Source organism: Sarcophilus harrisii, chromosome 1, assembly GCF_902635505.1.
Source record: "Sarcophilus harrisii chromosome 1, mSarHar1.11, whole genome shotgun sequence".
Classification (NCBI taxonomy): Eukaryota; Metazoa; Chordata; class Mammalia; order Dasyuromorphia; family Dasyuridae; genus Sarcophilus; species Sarcophilus harrisii.
In genome coordinates this window covers 356,642,793-356,669,865 of record NC_045426.1, presented here as the reverse complement: position 1 = coordinate 356,669,865, position 27,073 = coordinate 356,642,793, and the positions used below count along the sequence as shown (strand labels likewise).

General features: G+C 32.6%; 1 protein-coding gene across 5 annotated transcripts in view; it reads left to right on the top strand.

Annotated features, from left to right (window-relative positions):
- The window catches only part of C1H18orf54 (chromosome 1 C18orf54 homolog), a 37,013-nt gene extending 11,682 nt beyond the window's left edge, over nt 1-25,331 (top strand). For 4 of the 5 annotated variants that reach the window (XM_031945946.1, XM_031945945.1, XM_031945944.1 and 1 more), the window contains 3 exons: nt 9,680-9,730; nt 17,020-17,081; nt 25,111-25,331. In XM_031945946.1, the coding sequence (XP_031801806.1) occupies nt 9,680-9,730; nt 17,020-17,081; nt 25,111-25,180 (183 nt within the window). In that variant the 3' untranslated portion in view covers nt 25,181-25,331. Of the gene's footprint in view, nt 1-7,223; nt 7,356-9,679; nt 9,731-17,019; nt 17,082-25,110 lie in introns of those variants that run through there. The other variant, XR_004230852.1, reaches the window with a different exon arrangement.
- Nucleotides 25,332-27,073: the final 1,742 nt, after the last annotated feature.

Here is a 27,073-nt window from a genome sequence, read left to right as displayed (position 1 = left end):
TTTCTGTGACTGTCATTATGATCATGTGAGGGATTGTGGTTGATTCCATCCATTTACAGAGGATTTTTGGTAATTTGGGGCCTGGTCAGATTTATGATATTAATTCTGATCACCCATAAATGGTAAAGCCAAGGACTGTATTAGAAAGTCTGAAAGATTGCTACGACCCTTTCCTATTAGCCTGACTACTAAAGTACCTAGCAACAAGAATGTTAGGGAACAGAATAACAGGAGTCTGCATTAATCTTGAGATCCTTTATGGTGTACCTTGCACATAATGCCCTATTTGTATAGGCAACAAGTCTGTGCAAAGACAAGTCTTGTGTAAACTTGACCCTTGTGGTCTTTGGCTGGTTGGATCTCAGTCAGCTCACTCTCAGGAATGGATGTTGAGGCTTCGGTGTGAGTTCTGCCTCACTGGCTAAAGGTCCTGTAGACAGGCCAGGACAGGCATTGAGTATGCGCCAAATCAATTTCGCTCCCACCATCAGAAGTGAGGCTCCTGGATACACAAGCCAAACACATACTTGTTGTTGGGGCACGTTGGCAGTGGAGATGAGAGGGGTATAAGAACAGGACAGCAGAGGGAAAGAAAAGAGGGAAGCAAGGAAGCAAGGATGAGGGAAGTAAGGATGTAAGGATGGAGGAAGCAGGGATATAAGGAAGAAGGAAGCAGCATGTAAGGATGAGGTTAACGAGGATGCAGGGAAGCAGGCAAGAGAGAAAGTAGGAGAGACAAGATGATGTAACCAAGCAATAAAGCTTCTTTAACTGTATAAAGGGTGTCAGAACTATTCTGACAGAACCGGAGATGGAGTCTCCGAAGGTCATAGAGGCGACTATAATTGGGTAAGTGCTCAGACACCAGCTGGTGTCAGCAGGTCTGCACTAGCTGGGGACCCCAACACCTGAAACTTCTTCCTTTTCATAGAATTTCAGAGTCAAATGGAATCTAAGAAGTCATCTCTCTCAACCCATATTTAAACAGGAATGCTCAGTGCATCACCCTTGATTAAATAGTTATCTAGCCTCTATTTAAGAGACCTTCTTTGGCAGCATGTCCTAATTTTGGATGTTTGTAATTGTTAGAAAACTTTTTTCTTATATTGATTTTAAATCTACCTCAGTTTCCATTCATGGGGCAGCTAGATGACCCAGTGGATAGAGAGCACTGGCGCTGAAGTCAGAGGAGCTTAGTTCAAATGCAGCCTTAGAGACCTTACACTCTGGGCAGGTGATTTAATTCCAATTGCCTCTCCTCTTTACCCCTCACAAAACCAAAACAAAACAATTACCATTCATTATCCCTTCTACCTATTTTTGAGGGTAATTTTTTTGTAGTGTTGGTATTTGAAAATTATTCTATGGTGACTACAATTAGAGAGGTAGAATGACATAAGGATAGAATACAAGATTTTAACTCAGAAATCTTTGTGTTTAAAGGTTGATTGTAATACTTACTACCTGTTCTGTATTCGACTGATTGTTGTGGACCAGGCTTGACCTAGACTAATCTGGTGGTTTGGGTCCAGCATTGGAATAGAATGAAAGATTCATTGACCATCTGAAACTTAGATATGAAATTAATCTTCTTAAAATGCAAGTCTGACAATCTCATACACACACACACATACACACACACACACACACACACACACACACAAACACACCTGAATTGATACATACAGTTAACAAATTCCAGTGACTCTCTATCATCTCCATGAAGAAATACTTTTTTTATGCCTTTGAAAGTTCTTCATAATCTGTCCCTTTCCTGCCTTTCCAATTTTTTAACACCTAACTCTTCTCCACACTTTTTCAATAAAATGACAATGTTTTTTGAACATACCATTATATCTAACTCCCTTTGGTTTTTCTGCATGCCTGAGACTTTCCTTAAAAATTTCTGCCTTCTGGCTTCCTTTACTTTCTTCATGTCTCAGTTAGACTGTTGCTTTCTGCAAGAAGATCTTTTCCTTTATTCTTAATCTTTTTGTCTTCTCTTCAAGATCACCCCAAATTTATCTCATATAGTACTGATTTCAATAGAATTCCATTGTCCAGTTCAATATCTATTTTGGGGATCATACTTTCTGCCACTGATAGCCCCCATCTCAAACCCCTATTAGTATTATTCCTTGAATTTTTGATACTACTAATAAATACTTCTCCAATAGTGCTTAAAAAACAGTTTCTGAATACATATTGATTTTTTTAATTTTCTGTAATAAAAGATTTACTTAGCCATAGCAAGGAAAGGTTATATATCAATAATACAGTTCTTGTTCAGGCAGACAATATTGCTCTTTCAATATTGTACTGTGAAGTGATTACAGTTTTGTCAGTACCTGGAATATTGGTGCCACAGTGCAGATAAATACACTTATGACAGTTACCTATTCTTCTAACAGATTTTTATCTAAGAGCTCATTATCCTTTCATATGTAGCCTCAGTCTCTTCTAGGGAATATTCTGAGACTTGTGTTATACCACTCTTACCATTTTTCTATTTCATCATCCAAGATATGGTCTCCCTGGAAGTTCCATTGGAGAACTAGCTATAAAAGGAAATCATTTTTATGGGACTAAGTGTACACAGTTCCTCATTTTAGTGATATAAAAGGAGAGAAAAGATGGGTCCCATTTGGGGCCTTTAACTGATTTTACTTGTGTAAAAGCTAGTCTTCTATAAGTCTCTCAGTTTGATAAGACACTGATGAATTAGTTTCTTCAGACTAAACCTTAACCTTTGTCCCATTCACCAGACAGATTATTTAAACTTCTGGGGCTGTCCAAGTTTTTTGGTAGTAAAAGCCCATTCAAGTCTCCTGTCCCTCTGGAGAAAATCATGGTGGTGAAAGTGGGGTGGAGGAAAGTAGTGATGGTAGTGATTGGTTAAACCTGAAGTTTTCTCATCACCCACTAAGGATTCCTAGTTCTAATATTCTCTTTCCTATTTTCTTCTTTTATACTGTTGATTTCTTTTTTTATTTCTTTTTTTTTATTTTTTATATTGTTGATTTCAAAAGAATTCCATTTTCCAGTCCAGTCTCTGGGTTGGGAACCAAACTTCTTGCCTACTCCTGATGACCCCCTCCTCCAGTCCCTGTGAATATTGTCCTTTTTTTTCCCTAAATTAGCCACTCTCTGCCTTTGAGATACAATGCTTAAAAATCAAGAACAGTATATAGTTTTTGCATAAAGATAGATTACTTTCATTTTCCTTATATAATAAACCTTTTGTTTTTCGAGGGTTATTAAGAATAAATATGGTATGCTCCCTCTTAGGATATCTTTATCCTCTACCAGTTTTCTTTAGCATCCATCATGTTGGGTGGGAAAGATGGCTTTCCATACTGTTTTGAGGGCTTATCTGTAACATCTGCAGGTAACTGTATTGGGTCATCCTTTTAGTTATGACTTTTCTTCCTCCTAATTGTACTACTACACTTTGAGAACTACAAGCTTCTTGTAATTGAATTTTACCAACTATAGCCAATTGTAGGCCAATCCTTATTCAGGCCAATTTCCTGGGTTATGTTTAGGTTTAGAATTTTGATCCAATTTGAGGATTACTAAGCCAGAATATAGAATGAACATTCAGCAAGGGCACAGTGGTGATTCAGGTCTCTATATATAGAAAAACATGAGTTTAATCGGAAGGGCATGTTAACTTGAATAGCAGTAGAACATCCTTTAAGTCTGAAGGTCATTGATATCCTGTGTAGGAAACCAGGAAGTCACTTAGCAATATGAGCTCTTATACACTGGACTAATCAAGGATTATGGATGGCTTTCTTGTCTTTTAGAAAAAGTAACATCCCAGTCTATATAGTAGAGACCTTAGTAGATAATATTTCTGCCATAGTGGGCAATTAACTTCTCAGTGCTTCAGGTAATTTCCTCAGACTTAGTTGCTAATTTATAGATAGTGGAGAGAGTTCCCAGGATTTCCTGAATTCCAAATTGCTGATACTGGCAATCACATGCTGTGAGTCATATTTATATTCAACTAGAACCTGAAAAAAGAGAAAAGAATGATCATTTTCAGAGATGTCAGAGGGCCTAATCAAAATAATGAAAGAAGAAAAATATAATTAGAACTATTAATGAAACAGAAGAATTGATGGCTTAGAAGAAATTGTGGAAAATTTTAGCATAGCAGTAGGATATCCTGATAAGAAAAACTGTATTTCAAGAAATCATAAAGAAAATTTCCCAGAAACTTTAGAATAAGAATTCAAAGTCTAAATTAATATATATGTCATCATTAGAGAGAAATTCTCTTAATCATAACACCCATGCATATGATTATAAAGGTCCAAAGCTTTGTCAAATTAAAAACAGTATCATAGAATCTCAGCTAGAATTGTATAGGAACATATTTCTTAAACTTGGAAGAAATTTATTTAAACACATAGCTGGGAGTGGGACTTTTTTGTTCACAAATGCCTACCCAGGCAAGGATAGGTTAAACAAGAAAAAAAAAAAGATAGTGGTACAAATACAGTCTAGTAAGTAGGAGCCTGAGCTAGAACAGAGAGTAGGAAGAGGAATGGATTTTGAGAAAGAAGGAAAATAAACTATAGATATAAAGTTAGAGATAGTAGATTTTATCTGTGATTTCATTAGTATAGGGAATTCCCAGATGATGAAACTTCCTCTACCATTGCAGATCAGCTCTTTTTTTCAGAGAATTTCCTGGAATACTAAAAGGCTAATAAAGATCTCTGGCAAAATGAAGGCCACATGGCCAGTAGGTGTGTTGGTAGGAAGAATGGGGACAGAGAGGCTTTGAAGCCAGGTCATCTTATCTACATGACTATGATGTCAAACTAAAATGGAGGAATGTTAAAGTATAAAACACCAAATTAAAGAAGAGGAAATGGAAAACCTAAACAATGTGTTGCAGATGGATTTAAAGTAAAGTTTTATCACATAGTTAACAAAAAATGAACCCCTCTACTACAAAAAGTTAACAAAAACAAAAATAGAGAAAGAAGATAACTTTGCAAATTCCTTATTTGGGGCAAATATAGTTGTTACCTCAAGCAGAGAGGAGACAGTAGAGAAAAAAGTTTATTATCACTAATAATTATTGATGCAAAAATATTATCTATAGTGGCATGATGTAAAAATATTAACTATATTAGCAGAGACCAGCGTTATCTTTAAAAGACATACTTTTTAACTAGTTTAAATTTTTACTAAAACTAATGATTTTTCAGTTGTAGGAAATTTATTCCACAATTGTATAAGTAATAAAGATAATTATGTCAATAAAGGCAGAAAAGTCTTTGGAGGGAAAGACTCATGATGTTTAAAACACTAAAATACAAATAATGAAAACTACCATTCCTTAATATGATTAAAGTATATAACCTATAATCAAAACTATCATTATTTGTAATGGAGAACATCTCATTTACAATCCCTTCTCTGTCTTGACATTGCTACCAGTCTGATGTGGGCTCTTGTCACTTCAAACATGAATTATTCCAGCAGCCTTCTGGTTGGCCTCTCTATCTCTAGTCTTTCCCCACTTTAGTCTGTTCTCCAGCTTTCAACATGATTTTCCTAAAGCACAGATCTGAATATGTCTTTCCCTTAAACTCCAGCAGCTTCCTATTGCCTCTAGAATCAAAAATTAAAATTTCTGTTTAGCTTATACAGCCCTCGATAAACTTGCCCCTTCCTGCATTTCCAGAAGAAAATTTGACATATCTTCTCCCCAAAATACTTTTCAATCTTGTGGCACTGTCTTACAGCTCCTCATACAATATACTCCACCTCTGGATTCATACATTTTCCCTGATTGTCACTCATGAATGAAATTCTTTCTCTCCTTACTTCCTTCTCCTGGTTTTCCTTGTTTTCTTCAAGACTTAGCTAAAATTTCACTTTTCACAAGAACCCTTTCATAAATTTATTAATTCCCCTTCATGTTAGTGACTTCTCTTTGTTGATTATTGCCAAATGATCTCACATATAAATATGTATTGCATACTTATATAAATATATATTTATATAGGTGTGTATATATGTGTTTACATGTAGATATACATATATGTGTGTATGTATTTGCACACACACATATAGATAGATATCTTGTTTGTTCATAGTTGTTTCCATCTTGACTGCCTTATTTGACTGTGAGCTTCTTGAGAACAGGGACTGTTTTTGCGTTTTTGTTTTTTTTAAATATGCCCAGCATTTAGCATAGTTACTGATACATAAGAAATAACAGATAAATGCTTTTTGACTCGGAAAAACCCTGGAAATTTTTTCATTAAAATTGGAAATAATGCTAAAATGTTTCTACTATTAAACATAAACAGGAAGCTTTTTATAGAGAATCAGCACAGGGAGGGAGGAGATAGTTATCTCATTTTCAGATGATGTAGTACTTAGAGATCCCCAGAGAATTAATTTTTCAAAATCTAATAGTGATATTTGTTTCAGAAAAATAGCAAAATAAAGAATGTTAAAGCATAAGTCTTTCTGTATATTGCTAACAAGATCATCTTTACATCCCCAGGCTCACTTGGTCATAATAAATGGTTTCTTGGATAAATTATTGTAGCTTGACAGGAATTTTTTTTTTTTTGAATCAGTATTCACTAATGATATTGACCTAGTTTTCTTCTATAGTTTTTATTCCCTTCATTTTGCACTATATTTATATTATAAAAGAATTCTGGTAAATAGTTTCTTTCTTTCTTAAATTTTTGAGAATAATTGTTGTAGAATTGTTACCAATTGTTCTTTTTAAATTGATGGTATGCTCCTATGAATCTATCAAGACCAGGAATTTTTTCTTAGGTAGTTCCTTCACAGATACATCTATTTCTTCTTGTTCTTTTTTTCTTCTTCTTTGTTTCTCTTTCTTTTTTTTTTTTTTTTTGAAATTGAGTTATATAAGATCTCTATTTTATCTTCTGATAATGTTAATATTTTGCATTTTTCATGGCATTCCTCTTTTGTTTTCAATTTTTGTTAACACATAATTACATAATATGTTGGGGTTTTTTAATTTCTTTTGGTTTTGTTGTGATTTCACTTTGTCCATTTGTTACTTTATTAATTTGATTTTCTGCTTTATTCTTTTTGATTAGGTTAGTCTTTTCAAAGAACCAACTTTTAATTTTAGTTATTTCAATTTTATGTTTCCAATTTTTTCATTTTTCTAATTTTTCATATTTCTCCATTTGTGCTTCTTTTAGGTTTACTTGTTGGCTTTCTAATTTTTGTCCATATTCAATTTATTAGTCCTTATTCTTTATATTTGTTAATGGATGATTGTAGAGATAATATTTTCCCCCGAGGACTTCTTTAGCTACATCTCAGAAATGTTGGTATGTTGTTTCCTTAATATCCTTTACTTTCACATAAGTATTTATAATTTGTGTTTTTGAGCCATTTGTTATTTAGAATATTAGAATATATAATATGTTGTTTAGAATTTTTTAAATTAAATCTCCATTTAGATCTGTGTTTTGATTTTGGTCCCTAAACTAATGATTATTTATATTGTGTATTGATCTATAGTGGATATTTTAGCTTTTATTGTTTAATATACATATAGAAAGTTTTAGGATGTTTTGAGAAAGGTGAATTTCTTTTAACTGAGGCTATTGTGGTTAAGTGACTTGCTGGGGGTTAAAGTGACTTGACCAGGGTCACACAGCTAGGCATTATTAAGGAAAGATGAAATTTTAACAAATAGTTATTACATCAAGTAATATAAGAACTTTATTCTAAAGAAATTATATTTTCCAATGAGAGAGAAAATTTCTCCTGCACTTATTATTTTTAGGTTAGCAATACCTAGGTTAGCAATAGGACTTCACAATGATGTTAAGCTCTTTAGACACACCATAGAAAAAGCTTAGGGTACTGATTCCATAGTGTTAGGTGGTATAAGATGCTTATCTAAATACTTTTTTATTATTATTGATTTCCAGTTTCCCAGAAGTTATTGTTAAATAGAGAGCACTTCCCCAATTGTTTTATGTTCTTTAGTTTACTAAACTTATTTTAACTAATGTCACATAAATTTGGTAAATACTGCTTTGTAATATAACTTAGTTTTTGGAAATGCTTCTGCCTTTTCAATCTTTTTTCTTAATTATTTTCCTTAAGATCCTAATTTACTTAAGATTTATTCTTCTAAATGATTTTTAAAAACTTAACTCTATAATCTAATCCATTGGTTGTTTGCCTCATTAAGACACTAAACTTATATATTAATTTAGGTCATATCATCATTTTTGTTGTATTTTAGCCAAACTATGAACAATGAATATCTCTACAATTTTTTGTCTTTTATTTCTCTCTAAAAGATTATTATTATTTTAAAAATAATGGTATCTATATGACTTGTCAATGGTAAATTAACTTTTAGATATTTGTGCCTTTTCCCTATTATTTTGAGAATAAGTTTTTTTTTCTATTATTGCCTTCCAAATTTTATTATTATATAAAAAGCTAACATTTTAGGTAGATTCATTTTTTATCTTCTACTTTAATGAAGCCATTAAGACTTTGGTTTCTTTGCTGATTCTCTAGAGTTTTCTAAGTAAACCATCATGTCATTGAAAATAGAGGTAATTGGCTCCTTTTTATCAAAATTTTATACCTTTAATTTCCTTTTTCTTGTCTTAATCCTATAGATAATGTTTCTAGATATGTCAAAAATAGTACAGAGGAAACACATTCTTATTTTATTCCTGTACTGCATTATGAAAACATACATTGTTTCTTTTTGGTATTAATTCTGTTGTTGGTTTTAGTTTTATGCTTTTGATCATATTAAAGAATTATTATATTTATCATTTTAAATAAAAATTATATTAAAAATTTTTAAATAGGTCCATTTAAACTTTTAGAATTTTTGTCATAAATGAGGGCTATATGGCTTGAAAGAGCTTATTGTTTGTATATATTGATATAAATGTAGTTGCTTTTGTTTTTAACATAATTATGTTAATTGTTTTTCTAATACTGAATTATCATTGTATTCCTGAAATAAAACCAACTTTGAAGTAATGAATAATTATTTTTAGATAAGTTGCTGTAAGCTTTTACTAGTATTTTATTTTAAAATTTTGCACCAGTATCAATTAGTAACATTAGTATGTAATTCTTTCTTTGCTTTACCCTTCCTTGTTTTATTTATAAGAACTATACTTTTTCTCATAAAAGGAATCTGGTAGCTTTTTAAAAAAATATTTAGAAAATTTTTGTAGTACAGGTATGAATTGATTTTGATAGAATTCATCTATAAATCCATATATACCTATATGCCAACTCTACCTTTCTGTTTTTTATGATTTATTCAATTTTATTTTCTGGGTTTGAATTAAGAGCTCTATTTCATACTGTTTTAATTTACACTTTTATAAATAAATATTAATTTCCTTTAAATTCTCATCAAGGCTAGTCTATAATTGTCTAAGGAATGTTAATTTTTAAAATTTCTTCTTTGTTGTAAATTCATCTTTTTAAAATAATCTTTTAAAATCAAGTTTTCCTATTTATAACTTTATAAGTATTTTTGTTTTCTATTTTATTTCTCCCATAATTTTCAGTATTTTGTACTTTGTTGTTGTTTTTCCTAGTTTTTAACTGTGTACTGAATGCATTCATTTTCTCATTTCCTGTTTTGTTACCTTTTCAGAGAGAGAACTTTTACTCTGATGATAGCTTTAGCTGCATCTCCAAAATGTTGGTATGTTGTGTCACTGTTACTATTTTTTATTGTATAGTTGTTTTTTTTTTACAAATTGTTCTTTACCTGGACAGTATATCAAGACCATGTCAGTCAACAATTGCTTCCATTTGAATTGTCTAGGGAAGATTTTGAAGATCATTTGACAAGAGAAAATACCAGACACTGAGGTTCTTTCTGCTTGCCAAAAAGACCATTTTATGGAGAACTCACACAAATCAAGCACTCACAAGATGGTCAAAAAAAAACAATACAAGGACACTCTCAAGGTCTCTTAAGAACTTTAGAATTGATTTTATGACATGGGAGACACTGGCACAGGACCACTCAGCATGCTGTGCCCTCATCAGAGAAGGTGCTGTGCTCTATGAGCAAAGCAGAATTGAAGTAGCTCAAAAGAAATGTATGATGCACAAAATTAGAGAATCCACCTCAAATGTTCATAGAGAGTATTTGTATCTGACTTGTGGAAGAACGTTCCAAGCTTATATTGATCTGATCAGTCATAGACACACCAACTAGATTCTAACATAGTGATGTCAGTTTGGTCTCCTTTGAGAACAAAGAACAACAATCAATACCAGTATCATACCCCTAAAATTTCAGATATGTACGCTGATAAGAAAAGCAATAAAGTCCTAGAATAAAGTTAGTCTAACTCATTGAGGGAATACTCATCATATCAAACTAGCCTTGTTAAATAGGAACTGAAATAATTGTTGCACAATAAACTGAAATGTAACATCAGGAAGGAGGGTGAGAAAAATGCATAAATAATAGCATTGTAAGGAATCTTACACATAATCTAGTCCAAACTTTCAATTTCAAAAACAAAGAAATGAAAGCCAGAGTGTCTAGATCAGTGGTTTTCAAATTTTGTATTCAGTATTCCTTTATACTATTAAAATTATTGAGGATCTGCCCAAAAAAAAAACCAACAACAACAAATTGTTTTTTGACTTTCTTATTATTCAGTACTTCTTAAGTCTCCATTTATATCTGAATCTTTTATTTGTTTTCTCTATATAATATTGCTTATTAATAATTATGTTGTCATCCATAATTATTCCCTATGTATAATCGAATTTTTATTAATTATTGCTAATTGATATTCATTTTAATGTGCTATGGCCTACAAAGTATCTGGGTAATACTGAGTTTTTATATTTATTTTTAATTTTTGTGCAGTAGTACATGGTCTATTTTTGCAAAGGTACAATGTAGTTATGAAAATATATATGTATTCTTGAATCTTCCCATTTAAAAGACTATAAATCTTTCAAATAGGATTCCCTCAATAATGCATTTAGTTTTTTTTAATAGCTTTTTATTTACAAAACATATGCATGAGTAATTTTTCAACACTGACCTTTGCAAAACGTTCTGTTCCAAATTTTCCTCTCCTTCCCCCCACCCCTTCACTTAGATGGCAGGTATTCCAATACATGTTAAAATACATAATAAATCCAATATATGGATACATATCCATACAATTACCTTGCTGCACAAGAAAAATCGCATCTAAAAAGAAAAAAAAAACCTGAGAAGGAAAACAAAAATGCAAGCAAACAACATCAGAAAGTGAAAATGAATGCTCTATTGTGGTTCACAGTTAGCTCCCGCAGTCCTTTCCCTGAGTGTAGATGGATCTCTTCATTACTGAACAATTGAAACTGGTCTGGATCAATTCATTGTTGAAGAGAGCCATGACCATCAGAGTTGACCATCCTTTAGTCTTCTTGTTGCTATATACAATGATCTCCTGGTTCTGCTCATTTCACTCAGCATCAGTTCATGTAAGTCTTTCCAGGCCTTTCTGAAATCATTCTGTTGGTCATTTTTTACAGAACAATAATATTTTATAACATTCATATACCATAACTTATTCAGTCTTTTTCCAACTGATGGGCATCCATTCATTTTCCAGTTTCTTGCCACTACAAACAGGGCTGCCACAAACAGTTTTGCACATACAGGTCCCTTTTCTTTCTTTAAGATCTCTTTGGGATATAAGCCCAGTAGTAGCACTGCTGAGTCAAAGGGTATGCACAGTTTGATAACTTTTTGAGCATAGTTCCAAATTGCTCTCCAGAATGGTTGGATAATGCATTCAGTTATGCACTTTTCTTTTTCCTAATTAAGCCTTGTTAGATTATCCAGGATTGAAAAAAAAAAAAAAAAGAACAAAAAAAGTTCATAGTTACTGTATTCTTATAAATATCTTTTTTAGTTTAATTAACTTTCACTTTATGAATTTAGATGTTATGTTTTGTAACTATACATTATATTATTTTGGTTCATTAACTAGGGTTCTTTTTAAGTAGAAGTTCTTGACCAAGAATCTATATTTAAATTTCAGGGAAAATCCATGAATTTAAAAAAAAAAAAAGTTTGTTAACTTTAAATATAATTCTTGATTGTGATATATTCTTCCAAAAAGTTTTCATTTATTTTGTACTTTTTATTTCTTTCCTCTTCTTGATTCTTAATCCTGTTTTCCAATCCTTTTTTAACTATTTATTTTTAAGACACATTGCTTTGTGAATCTTGTTGGAAAAGAAAAATCAGAGCAAAAGGGAAAAACCATAGGAGAGGGGGAAAAAAAAGAAATGAACAGAGAATGTATTGATTTACATTCAGTCTCTATAGTTTTTTTTTTTTTTTCCCCTGGATGTAAATGGCATTTCTTTCTGTCCAAGGTCTATTGGGATTGGATCTGTTTTCCCATTCTTGGGTTTATTTATTCTTTATTTTATGTCATAAGTAGTGGAGCTTTTAGGATACAACATTTTAACTCCCATTTATATATTTCTGTTTTTATAGATTTTACTCTATTTCTTTCTCTTCCTTTTGATGGGCCCATCTGCTTTTGGCACGGTCTTTCCCATTCATTATAAAATTATATTCCAGATCTATGTCTTCTCTATCACTTCTATAATGCAAACTGATCCTGAGAGCATAAAAAAAAATTATTACCTTTTCCTAGGTACCCTCTATCCAAGAAGAATAGCCACAACACAATACTACTTTCTTTTACCTTTCAATCCAACTTTCTTTTTTTTTCTTTTTTGAGGGCAACAATTGCCCATAAACAAAATAGAATTTATATCATTTCTCAGGCTTTTCTTCTTAATTTACATTTATTATGTTTTTTGTCTCTCTCTTGAGTTTACATTTATATATTTGTTTGCTTTTCTATCTTCTGACTCTGTGTATCTCTTTTTTGCTGGTTGTTCCATTTGCAAGTCAAATGTGTTGTGCTGCTTCAAAAGTTCAAAAGTTACAGTCAGTTTTCTTGAAATGTTTCCTGTCCTTATGTGGTATTCAGGTCTATTAATGTAGAATGCATTTGGGGGAATTCTGTGGGACTTAAAGTTATTTCTCTTTATCCTGTGGTCACAGTCAAGTCATTTTGGATTGTAAAGAATTAGTTTGGTTAAAACTTTTGTTATTCTTTTGTGAGATTTATCTCCACTTTTGGGGTAGTTAGGGGTCCTAGTAGATAGAGCACCAGCTCTGAAGCCAGGACGACCTGAGTTCAAATTTGACCTCAGACACTTAACACTACCTAGTTGCCTAGCTCTGTGACCCTGGGCAAGTCACTTAACCCCAATTGCCTCAGAGGGGAAAAAAAAATTATCTCCTCTTTTGTGGAAAAATTCCTAATATATCATTTGCTTTTTCATAGCCTCTACAATTTTGATACATTCTTTCTACATTTTGTACTTTAGGTTTTCTGCTTTGCTGTTTAATTCTGTATCAGTAACTGTATTTTACTATCTAATTAGCATCCTAATATCATCTTTTAAATATTTTATTTCTCTTTTGAACAGTTCTGGATTTTCTCGCTGTTATTTTATGATTTCTGAGAAATCTGTAGAATTTTTTTCCATTTTAGATTTTTGGTTTGTTTTTCTTTGTAGTAATACTTGTTCAGTGTTTATAGTCTTTTTTGTTTGCTTGTTTTTACTAATTCTTCTGTCGTTCAGTCTCACTGTTTTTGTAATGTCTGAGCTAACTTTCTGGAGGTCCTCCAGAAGGGCCTTGGGCTCAGCAGGATGGCCACTATGAATCTAAAATCTTTATTGTCTCCTTCACAGTCTGTCTCCTTTACAGTCTGTGTCTGTCACAGTCTAATCCACTCTTGACCTTAGTGGAGAAGTGCAGGAGGCAGGAGAGCCACCAGGAGGATGGTCAAAAATGGAATGTCTCTTTTCCAGTCCTTCTCAGCCCTTAAATACCTCTGTATGATTACATCATTACAGCACACTAAGTATGTGTTACATCACCATACTTAGTACTAAGTATAGGTGAACTAGAGAACCATTATCTCATCAATCACACTGAGTAAACACTTTGTTGTAAGTATCTTTGCTTCAAATCTTATGCTATGCTTATACCCAGGCTTTTTTGCTCTTAGGCTTTTTCTTCTTTAGCCTTTTTTTTTTTCTTATTCAGAATAACTTTCTCTGGTACCTCTCTTTTATCTTATTCCTTTCCCCCTTTATTTCTCTGATATACTTTCTCTGAACCTGTATCTGGTTGGGTGCCCTCAATTTTCTCATTTATGAAATGTGGGACCTTGGTTGGATCCTTGCCCAAAGTAAAGTCCCACTCCTTGGGTGGTTTTTTAGTCTCCTTTCCTTTTTACATGAAAACTTCTTCTAGCCAGTCTGTCTAGCTGGTTCTATAATATTTTGTCTTCTGCACCTTTTCCCTCTCCCCACCCAAGTTAAATTTCCTCTTCTTATACTACTACACACCTGTCAGATTGGCTAAGATGACAGGAAAAAATAATGATGATTGTTGGAAGGGATGCGGGAAAACTGGGACACTGATGCATTGTTGGTGGAATTGTGAACGAATCCAACCATTCTGGAGAGCAATCTGGAATTATGCCCCAAAAGTTATCAAACCGTGCATACCCTTTGACCCAGCAGTGCTACTACTGGGCTTATATCTCAAAGAGATCTTAAAGGAGCGAAAGGGACCCACATGTGCAAAAATGTTTGTAGCAGCTCTTTTTGTAGTGGCTAGAAACTGGAAACTGCGTGGATGCCCATTAATCAGTTGGAGAATGGCTGAATAAGTTATGGTATATGAATGTTATAAAATATTATTGTATATAAGAAATGATCAGTAGGATAATTTCAGGCTGGAGAGACTTACATGAACTGATGCTAAGTGAAATGAGCAGAACCAGGAGATCATTATTCAACAACAATTCTATATGAGAATGTATTCTGATGGAAATGGATTTCTTTGACAAAGAGACCTACTTTAGTTTCAATTGATCAATGATGGACAGAGGTAGCTACACCCAAAGAAAGAACACTGGGAAATGAATGTAAACTGTTTGCATTTTTGTTTTTCTTCCCGGGTTATTTTTACCTTCTGAATCCAATTCTCCCTGTGCAACAAGAAAATTGTTTGGTTATGCACACATATATTGTATCTAGGATATACTGCGACATATTCAACATATATAGGACTGCTTGCCATCTCGGGGAGGGGGTGGAGGGAGAGAGGGGAAAAATCGGAACAGAAGTGAGTGCAAGGGATAATGTTGTAAAAAATTACCCTGGCATGGGTTCTGTCAATAAAAAGTTATTATAATAAAAAAATTTTAAAAAAAATTTCCTCTCCTTCCCGTGACTGAGCATCATCAGTATTTGCAACTCCCTGTGTATTGGGGAGGATTGAAGGAGAATTAGGAGGAATCCTTGCCATTGGATAATTTGGCAAAGCTCTACACAGTTAAGATATGAAACACAAGTCTGGGAGAGATTATTCAAACTAGCTTTGTTTACCACTGTTGATCGAGAATGGGGAGTGGAAGTGGAAGCGTTAAGTGTTTCAGTTTCTTATATTATTTCATGAAGCTTTTTTCCCCATGGTTATTTAACTTCCTATCTTGTGGATTCAGCAGTAATCACTCTAGATTTGGCACATTGAAAAAGTTGGATAGGTTTAAAAAAGATAAGTATCTACTACTTTTGATCATATGACTGGGTTTTTTGTCCAAGATTATAGGTTTATAAATGAGTTGTGTCTTGAAAAATTATGGCCAATATTTGAATTTATATAGTATTCAAATTATGTAGTCTATTTACTTTGGAACACATTTTCTTTATTTTCAGTTATTAACCCTAATAGAATCATTTTCTTTTGATAATTATACAGTTATACTAAAATACATACAGTTGTATTAAAAATCAATAAAAAATTACACTAATAGATGTATTAGTGTAATCATATTAAATACAGATATTCACAAAAATTGTCTTAGGACCATGGAAAGATGAATCATCTAAAAAAGCATTCTTCTTGTTTTACTGTTGAACCTCATTTATTGATATTATTGCTTCAGAAAACCAGTAGTTTTTTTTTTTTTTTTTTTTAGGGCCTTTTTGCTCTTTCCTTTATTTTTTATTTATTTATTTTTTTTATTTAATAGCCTTTTATTTACAGGTTATATGTATGGGTAACTTTACAGCATTGACAATTGCCAAACCTCTTGTTTCACTTTTTCCTCTCTTATCCCCCACCCCCTCCCCCAGATGGCAGGATGACCACTAGATATTAAATATATTAAAATATAAATTAGATACAATATAAGTTTACATGACCAAACCTTTATTTTGCTGTACAAATAGAATCAGACTCTGAAATATTGTACAATTAGCTTGTGAAGGAAATAAAAAATGCAGGTGGACAAAAATATAGGGATTGGGAATTCAATGTAATGGTTTTTAGTCATCTCCCAGAGTTCTTTTGCTGGGCATAGCTGGTTCAGTTCATTACTGCTCCATTGGAAATGATTTGGTTGATCTCATTGCTGAGGGTGGCCAGGTCCATCAGAACTGGTCATCATATAGTATTGTTGTTGAAGTATATAATGATCTCTTGGCCCTGCTCGTTTCACTCAGCATCAGTTCGTGTAAGTCTCTCCAGGCCTTTCTGAAATCATCCTGTTGGTCATTTCTTACAGAACAGTAATATTCCATAATTTTCATATACCACAATTTATTCAGCCATTCTCCAACTGATGGGCATCCACTCAGTTTCCAGTTTCTAGCCCCAGTAGATATTTTTTAAAGTTCTCTTTGCTTAAACATGTTATATACCAGATTGTTTAAAATATACATTGTAATTTTATTATTTTTATATATGTAGATATACATATTGAGCTATGTATATACATTTATATACATATATACATATAAATGTATATATGTTACATAATGTAAATTTTAATATTTAACTTGATTTGCTATTTTTATTGATAGTGTCCAGAGGATGAAAGTTCTATAAAGGAAGATGTAATTCCTATTACTAGATCTCTTCAAAAGTAAGTATTCTTACTTATAAGCATAAATGTTAGTTCAAATATTAAATGAATATGTTAACTTATTCCTTTGCCTTAAAAAAGATTAAAAGTTCCTAGGTATAACATTATTGAATATTTTCAAGAAATCTTTCTTGTTTATTTGAATCTGTTTGGCCACTTGTCTTTCTTTAACTGATAACTTAAAGAGTTTCCTTTGAGAACAAGTTATTAATAATTTTTGTGGCACATTTCTCCATGTAAGGATCCTGTAATATTTTGGTAAGTATATTTCAATACAAGTGAGTTTCTAACATTTGTATGTATGTGGTGTATAATTAAATACATTTTTAAGACTTATTTGATGGTCTTGGATAGAGGTTTTATTCTACTTCCAAATTTTAGGTCTATTTTTGCATTGTTTTAAAGCATAGATATTAGGAAAAGAATTCTTAACTTTTGTTTAGTCATGAAACCCTTTGGCACACTGCTGAAGCCTATAGATCCCTTCTTCAAATAATGTTTTTAAATGCATACACACACACACACACACACACACACACACACACACATATGTACATGCATATGTTAGAAACTCAATTATATTGAAATATATTTATCAAAATATTTAAAAAACAAGTTCATAGACACATAGGTTAAGAGCATTGTAGACTATCTCAGATCCTTTTCATACCTTAGCAGTAATGAGAATCAGAATAGAAAAATTTAAATTAATGTTCCACAAAGTTTCACTTTAGATTCCATCTAGCAAAATCATTTGCCAAATGTATTGACTGTCCACAAGAAAAGTCAGTGTAAGTTCATTGTTTATAAAACATATGTTGAGGTTTTAGGATTTAAGTGACAAAGTGATTCAGCCCATTTAGAACCATTTTTAGACACCAAAGTAAGCTAGGTGTCTTAAGAAGTGGATTCTAGAACACAACGATATAGAGAAGCAAGATTCTTAGCAGACTACAATTTTTAGACACTGAACTTCAAATCTAAAAGATATTATTTACGGTGATAGATACTTTAGCTTATAAAAATGAACAAACCCTAGGTTTTCATAATCTACTTATCCCTAAAATATTTACTGAACCAAAGAATGCCACAAGACTCTAGATTCTTTTCTTAAGTGGTGACTGTTGTTTTGCCTTTACATACAATTTTGTAATTATATTGTAAAGACCTTGATTAGGTCTTAGCTTTTATTCATTAACTATCTCAAGCCAAATACACAGACTGTTCATTTAGCTTTTAGTTTCTTTGAATAGCAAATGGATTTTGTCAAGCAAGATTAAGTGAACACTGATGATTTGTTTATTCATTGTGCTTAGCTAGCAGATTGAAATTTTCAAATACTATTTGAGTCTCAGTTAAGCAGAGGTAAAGCAAATACAAATGCAACCCTCATAAATGTACCTATAGAGGCAGGTACATGACTCCTTTTACAAATTGTACCTAGAACAAATGTATATACAGTACTTTTCTACTACAGCAGGCTCACAAATTATTGAACATTAACATTGATTTTTCCCATGATAAAAGTAGTTTGTTCTTGCCCTGTCAGTAGTATTTCATGATTTGAAAAACCAGCATGACTTTTTGGTGTAGTGATTTTTTTGGACACAGATCTATGATTTCATCTGTATGGAAATTCCCTCCTTTAATGCAGCAAGTCGTCTAATTTATAGACTTAAGAGATTTGTCAATCAATCACCAAGTATTTTATTAGGTACCTAATATGGTCCAGGCTAGACTACAGGCTAACAGTACTAATACAATCAGTGGAAATAATCTCCATTTTGAAGGAGTTTATATTCTAATGAGGGAGACAACAAATACATAAATAAGTATATGCAGAGAATATATAAAGAGATAAAGTACAAATAAATAAATGGAAATTCCGAAGAGAAGACATAAGCAATTGGAAGAATCAGTAAAAGCTTTATGTAGAAAGTGATATTTGTGAAGGGAAGGAAAGATAGTGTGAGGGAGATGGGAAGGAAAAGATTGCAAACCAGACATGAAGGATGTTCAGTGAAAAGGTATGTGAGGAACAGCCAAATCTGTTGGAAATGTAGAGTGTGAAAAGGAGAGTGATATAGAACCAGTCTGAAAAGATAGTCTGGAGCCAGATTGTGAATGTTTTAAAAAATTAAACAGAAGAGTTTATACTTTCTCCTAGAGATCAGAAAGATTTGGAGTTTATTGAATAAAGAAAATCACTTTGGCATTTCTGGAGGATGGATTGGATTGAAGGACAGACCAATTAGGAGGCCATTAAAATAATCTAAGGGAGATAAAGTAAAGTAGACACTGAGTGGAAAAAAGGAATTGGATACTAGATCCCTACTTTCTCTGCCCTGCCTTTCCTGGGATAGCAGTACAGACAGATATTTCATTACATCTCATCCTGTCCCATCAATCCTGTGAAGAGGTGCAATGGGGTCCTAGCAGTTTTCTGGTCATTCGTTGTCTCATGGGTTCTCAAACAACAAACCTGATTCTTAAAAGGGAAATGTGTATGTGTATGTGTGTGTGTATCTAATCTTTCAGTCACAAATCATCTCCCTCAAATTCATGACTTCATTTAAAGCAGCTTTCTGTTAGCAACGGCATGGAAAAAGAAAAGAAGAAATATTATTTCTAGATTCTATTTTGGTACTTATTGTATCAAAAAAGTGTTATAAGTTCTCCTTTTTCCCTTTTAAATAATTTCTGATGATCTCAATGATAATTAAGATTGCTGAGAGAACAAAGAGAATTCATTATACATAATAAAACTCAGCTCAGATGCCACTTTCAGTCTTCCATTCCTGTGCCTCTTCTCCCAAAATTACCCTCTATTTTTATATAAACAACATACAAAAAATTTGCAACTTTAATAACTTAAAACAATGACCTTTGGAATACTATATGCAATATATACTTATATGCCCATAAATGTATATACATTTGTTTTGTGTGTGTGTGTGTGTGTGTGTATATATATATATATACATATATATACATACATATATTATTATTAGTTACATTACATTAATTTTTTAGTTACAAAACATATGCATGGGTAATTTTTCAACATTGACTTTTGCAAAACCTTTTGTTCCAACTTTTCCCCTCCTTCCCTCTCCAACCCCTCCCCTACATGGCAGGGAGTCATACATGTTAAATATGTTAAAGTATATGTTAAATACAACATATGTATACCTATTTATTGTATATATATTTTGATAATTACATGTTAGTCAGCAAGCATATATTAAGTTACTTTTTGCCAGATAATGTTCTAAGTGCTGTGAATACAAATAAAAGCAAAAAGAAAATTAGTTCCTGTGCTCACAAAGCTTACATTTTAATTGGAGAAGTCAACACATAAAAGGAGAGGTGGGTAGGATAGTGCCAAGCAGAGGGACATGATGGAAAAGTCTGGAGTACATCCTGGTTGGAAATAAAGAAATGTCTAACCTGGGTATCCTCTTTAGATAGAGATTCTAAGAGAAGCTATCCAATCAGAGGGAGACTACCAGAACATATTTCCAAGGTGAATTCTAGGGTTGATGTGATTTTCCAGAATGAAGAGGTTTCTGGGACATGATAGAGAAGTCTAGAGTGCAGCTTGATGAGAAATGGAGACAGACTGTTTCTCCTGCTTGATAGAATTTGAGCTCCTTTTTTGACTGCTAGAAATAATTTATTAAATAAGTTTTGAATAAATGAGGGTAGTACCGAAGTAGAACCTAAGTATCTCCCAAATGTGAGTTACAATCATCTTTTTTTCCCATTCTAATATTGTGGATTCCAAAAAGAGAAAGTTTGAGAAATAAAAGTGATTTAAGATGAGTAAACATACTACTAAGAACCTATAGTCATCCATATCTATCTATCTATCTATCTATGGTGGGGTTTGGGGAGGGAAGCAATCGAAGAAAGACTGGGTCAATCTATTTTGCTCAAACTAGAAGTGCAGTAGGAGGGGATTCAAACTAGAAGTAGCAGGCTTGTTGTGCTGCTGATCTATAGTTGATAGGAAACCATCTGTCTCTTCCTAAACAGCCTAGGGATTCCCTGTTCACTGGGACTTATAATATTAATGCTTGACTTTTTTAGTCACCTAATCAGTGTTAGCTTAATTATAACCCAGAGTCAGAAGCTCAAGAAAACTACCAGCCTCAGCTTCCCTCAATAGCAAAAATTACAGGTGTGCATCATTATACATGATATGCTATATTTTTTCTTAGACCCATTTTACTTATCACTAAATCATAAATATTTTCTCCCAATGTATCTTTAAAAGTCAAGGGATAAGGGAGAAAAACAGTTGTTAAAATAACCTTGGAGAAGGTGTAAAACATTTCTAAGGGCTTCTTGAGCATTTTTCTTGAGCATTAAGATTCATTGTTTTGTGTTTTTGGTTTTTTTTTTCCCCCAGAGAGACCTTAAACACATATTATAATCTGGTATCTCCATTCACTTTCCCTTTTCAGGGATAGAGCAATCCTTTATCCTAACCACAAAATCTAATTTTCCAAATAAGTATCCATATGTAAGGATTTAAGTAGGAGAGATTATACATGGGATTAGATTTGTATAGGGAATGCCAGAGTGACAAAATTCCCTTTACGATGCAAGTTGATATCTTCTCTGCAATTTATAGTTCTAAGGAACTAAGAATTTAAGTCCCAGGTCACAAAGCCAATTTTTGTTGAGGTAGCTGTGAACTCAAGTAGTTCTGACTTTGAGACCAATGTACTATCCACTAAAGTAAACTGCCTCACTATAAATATTGAAATATTTTTTTAAAAATTCTAATCACTTTCCATTTATAAAAAAATTTCAAAACACTATTATATAGATGTTTGCCATACCTATAGTATTTAATCCTTTTCTTGATTCAGGTCATTATTATTATTATCATTTATGATTCTGTGCTATGATGAAAATCTGAAGTAGATATGGAAATGTTTCAAACTATTTGTCTCTACAAAATAATTTCAAATAATCTTGATTTTTCAAGTTTTGGTTTACTTTTTATTATCTATTTTTCGGGACTTATCCCTCAATGTCAGTGATCATGTATTCTCCCTGAGTCTATAATGTCTTTACTGGTGAGTGAATTCACCTAGCTCATTTTATCTAGCCAGGTCAGAGCATGTCTTATAGCCATTTACCTAAACATCTTATCAAAATAATACTGTCATTATTTCTAGGAAGGATAATTGGTGGTTTTATCACCATTCCTGAGACTGTTCAAATCAAAACTCCCTTCCTTGGTCACCATTTCCTTATATGTGTTGTTTCCTCAAATAAAAATGGAAGTCACTTGAAGGAAAAGCCTGATTCACTTTTTTTTTTCTTTTCTTTTTTTTTTTTTTTTAATTATAGCTTTTTATTTACAAGTTATATGCATGGGTAATTTTACAGCATTGACAATTGCCAAACCTTTTGTTCCAATTTTTCCCCTCCTTCCCCCCATCCCCTTCCCCAGATGGCAGGTTGACCAATACATGTTAAATATGTTAAAGTATAAATTAAATACAATATAAGTATACATTTCCAAACAGTTGTTTTGCTGTACAAAAAAGACTCGGACTTTGAAATAATGTACTATTAGCCTGTGAAGGAAATCAAAAATGCAGGCGGACAAAAATAGAGGGATTGGGAATTCTATGTAGTGGTTCATAGTCATCTCCCAGAGTTCTTTCTCTGGGCGTAGCTGGTTCAGTTCATTACTGCTCCATTGGAAATGATTTGGTTTATCTCATAGCTGAAGATGGTCAGGTCCATCAGAATTGATCATCATATAGTATTGTTGTTGAAGTATATAATGATCTCCTGGTCCTGCTCATTTCACTCAGCATTAGTTCAGGTAAGTCTCTCCAGGCCTTTCTGAAATCATCCTGCTGGTCATTTCTTACAGAACAATAATATCCCATAACATTCATATGACACAATTTATTCAGCCATTCTCTAATTGACGGGCATTCACTCAGTTTCCAGTTTCTGGCCACTACAAAGAGGGCTGCCACAAACATTCGTGCACATACAGGTCCCTTTTCTTTCTTTAAGATCTCTTTGGGATATAAGCCCAGTAGTAACACTGCTGGATCAAAGGGTATGCACAGTTGGATAACTTTTTCAGCATAGTTCCAAACTACTCTCCAGAATGGCTGGATGTATTCACAATTCCACCAACAATGTATTAATGAAAGAACTGAGGCCCAAAGATGCTGGTTGGAAATCTTCAAGCAGAAGCCGTGACCCCTTGTTAGGGATCCCACAGGGCAGAGCTTCCTAGTTTGGGCAAGGGTTGGCATGCAAGGTAGAAGATATGATGAATCTCTCTTGCCTCGAAGATAGGGCTTATAGGCTTTCTTCCAGAGTCTCCTCTGGCCCCAAGAGCTTCTTGCTTATATACTGTGCACTGAGCACACACCCATCATTATATCACTGGGAAACCATTATTTGTTGTAGGATTAAATCAATGCTAAACTAGATTTAACCATTGTTTCTATCAGCTTCACTTAGTACCTTGTTTCAAGTTCTGGCCCAAAATATCTCTTTCTAAGATCAAATCAACTCCAATGGCTTAACAGTTTGTAAAGATTCCAACATATTAGTGTCCCTGTTTTCCCACATCTCCTCCAACATTCCGCATTATCTTTCCCTTTCATTCTAACCAATCTGACAGGTATGTAGTGGTATCTCAGAGTTGTCTTAATTTGCATTTCTCTGATTAATAATGACTTGGAGCATCTTTTCATATGGCTAGAAATAGTTTCAGTTTCTTTGTCTGAGAATTGTCTGTTCATATCCTTAGACCATTTCTGATTCACTTTAAAAAAAAAAAATTGTTTATCGCTAGATCTTATCACAGTGCTTCATATGTTAATGAAAGCCAACTCGATCCCTAAATTAAATAACCTATCAGTGGGGTGTGGGAGGGAAAAGGGAATGATAAGGTAGAATATTGTAAAAATAAATAGGAGGAGGAGTGAAATAGTTCTGGGTGATCTTGAGATTTAAGGCATTTTCATTTTGTGCAGATGAAATATAATAAAGATGGAGGCCATGGGAGTTGAAGTAATAAACTGTGAAACTAGTTTTAAAAGGGGATTCAATGTTGAATACTGAAATCAATGATGATAATGGTAGGTTTTGGGAAAGAGTAGTTTGTGAGCCAGGTAATGAAATAACAGAAGAAAATGTCATTGAGAGAATGTCCTAGAAACTTATGATCTCTACACATTAGGGACATGGTGATAATAATAATAATAGAGTAAGCATCATATGAATGCCATAGAAAATAGGATATATTTTCATATAATTGAATGTGTGCTACCTTACATTCAGATGAAAAATAGAGGCCTAGAAAAGTAAGAGATTCAATATCTACTTAAAACATTTATCATTTTGCTATAATATCTTTCTTTTGGGGAGTGCACAGTATTTTTCATTTTCTTAAATATCAATTAAATTCAGAATGTTCTTGCTAAGTGGAGAAGGGATTCACATTACTTCTTTTCCTAAAGAGAAAGCCTCTAGGGCCAAAAGGTTACTATATTTGCACGTTATTTCACACCAAAGAGTTATATTTGCATAAACTTATACAAAAGCATACTTCTAAATACTAGGATATTTATGCTGTAAAAATAAAATACTTATGTTCCTGGAATTATTCACAATACTTAAAGATACTAAGATTAATTATTTATTAGTCCTAAATAGCATTTACATGCCTTTTTTAAATAACTAAGTTAAAAAAAACACAAGAAGTTCCTTTGAGAAATATGTTCAAAATCGAATAGTCTAACATATTTTTATTATTTTATTATACAATACTAACATTATTATAATATTATACAATATAATAGCATGTTATATAATATAATATATACTATATGTTATATAATATATAATGCAATATATATTATATAATATATTTTAACTATTAAATAGTTATTTTATTTTATATAAGAATTGTACTATCTTTTTCCTCTATGCACTTAATATTTACTGTGTATTATTGTTGTTGTTTTTCTAAAAGGGCTTTGCACCATTTGTCCCGCCTGAGAGAACTAGTTGAGGATACTCGTGGTAAATCGAACCTAATATAATTACAGAAGAATGAAGATTTTAAAAACTGTTTAAAAACAAAAATTGAGATTTCTTTTTAAATGTTCATAAATGGGCTAATTTTTTTTGTTATTTCAGAGATAATTACTGTAAATCATCCTGTTCCCTTAAAATAAAAAATTTTAAGTGACATTGTTTTGCACCTTAACTTCATTACATACTCAAATAATAGAATTGGAGATGTATGAAAAAGCCCCACCTACCTGTTTTCAGCCTAGTAAATGTTTGTCACATTAAACGAATAATTTCTGTTCTTTTCCTTCAAGATTTCAATGAATTTTTTTTCCTATAATCTATTCCTTTGTTTTAGTACTGTGTAGCTCAGAATGGTGAATAAAATAATGTAATAAAAAGCTGGAGAGATCTCTAGGAGCAAAGCAAAAGTTTATAGGATGTTCTCCTGAAAGGCCTGTGTCCCTCCCTTGGAGTAAGTCATCGAAAAGAGGAGGCACCTTTTGCAATAGGTTTTACACTTTAAATAGTCCCTAATGCAAATACCCCTCCCAAAGGAGTATTTTCTATAGTAAAACTTTAGGGAAAAAAATGTCTTACAAGTGGAGGAGATGGCTTAATAAATTAAGATGTTTATTTATTGAGTTACAGAATTTATTTGATTCTACCTTAAGTACTAAAAGTTTATGTAAGATTTTATCCTTTATTTATGATTGTTTTTGTAATTTATTATTACATTTGTAATAAAAATTCTGTGTGGATTTAGTCTCACAGAATTATCTTTTTGTAATACTTAATGTCAGTAAGTGGTTTCTACTTAAGACTGGTGGCTGGTTTGCTAGACTAAATTCCAAGGATTTAAGTTAGAAACTTTAAAAAAAAATGCTATCAAAATGATTGGGGGAAAAAGGGAATATGAAGTCTGGAGACATCAGCGTAAAAATTCTGAAAAATAAGGTAAAGTAAAAGATTAAGCTTAATATCTATAAAATGTCAATACAAAATAGTAAGACTTCAAGACTTACTAGATTAATTCCTTACATATTTGGATATTTGACATTTATCAGGTAAAATTGCTATAAACTTTTACCCAATTGGTTCTTTAATTCTCTGCCTTTTTTTGTCACAACCCTTTTGATTTTATGTAATCAAAATTGTCCAGATTATCTTTTTTTTTTAATCATCTCTGTATTTAAGTAAGAATTCTCCTCCAGCAAAGTTGTGAAATATAAAGCATCCTAAAAGTCTTAGTGTGGTTTCAATTTTGTTATCTTAAAATTGCTCCAAGACTTTGAAACATCCTTTGTATCTTCTTCCTTTCTTTAATTTGAGAGGCTTTTAATTTCTTATTGTTGTTGTTTTAAGATATGTGAATCACAACCTTCTGTTTTTCCAGTTTCTAACTATAGTGATCACTCATTAAAAAGGGACCTGACGTAAGCCTTGACAATAAATATGTTGTTAGTGTGTCATCGCACTGTTTATAATGTCCACACCCTCCATATAGCGATACCTTTCCTTCCAGATCCCTCAGCTTTTCAGCTCCTTTGTGGGTGTTGTCCCTATTAGAATATAAGCTATTTAAGGGCAAGAGCTGCCTTTTTGCATGTGCTTTTATCACCAGTGCTTTGTAGGGTGCCTGGCTTAATAAATAAATGTCTTATCCAAGAAGTTTGTGCTTTGCATAAGGTACGAATCCATACAGGATATTCAAGTCAGGATCTGAAACCAAGTGCTCTTGTGTTCAGAGCCAGTGCTCTTTTCCATTACATCAAGCTGACTTTTAAAGAACATAGGTATTTTGAAAATATCAATATGAAGGAATACATTCCAGGAAAGAAGGACTTTGATTAATAATGGAAATAGAATGTCACATAACGTATAATAAGCTTAGAAGGCTAAGTTAGGATCATGTGAGTGGC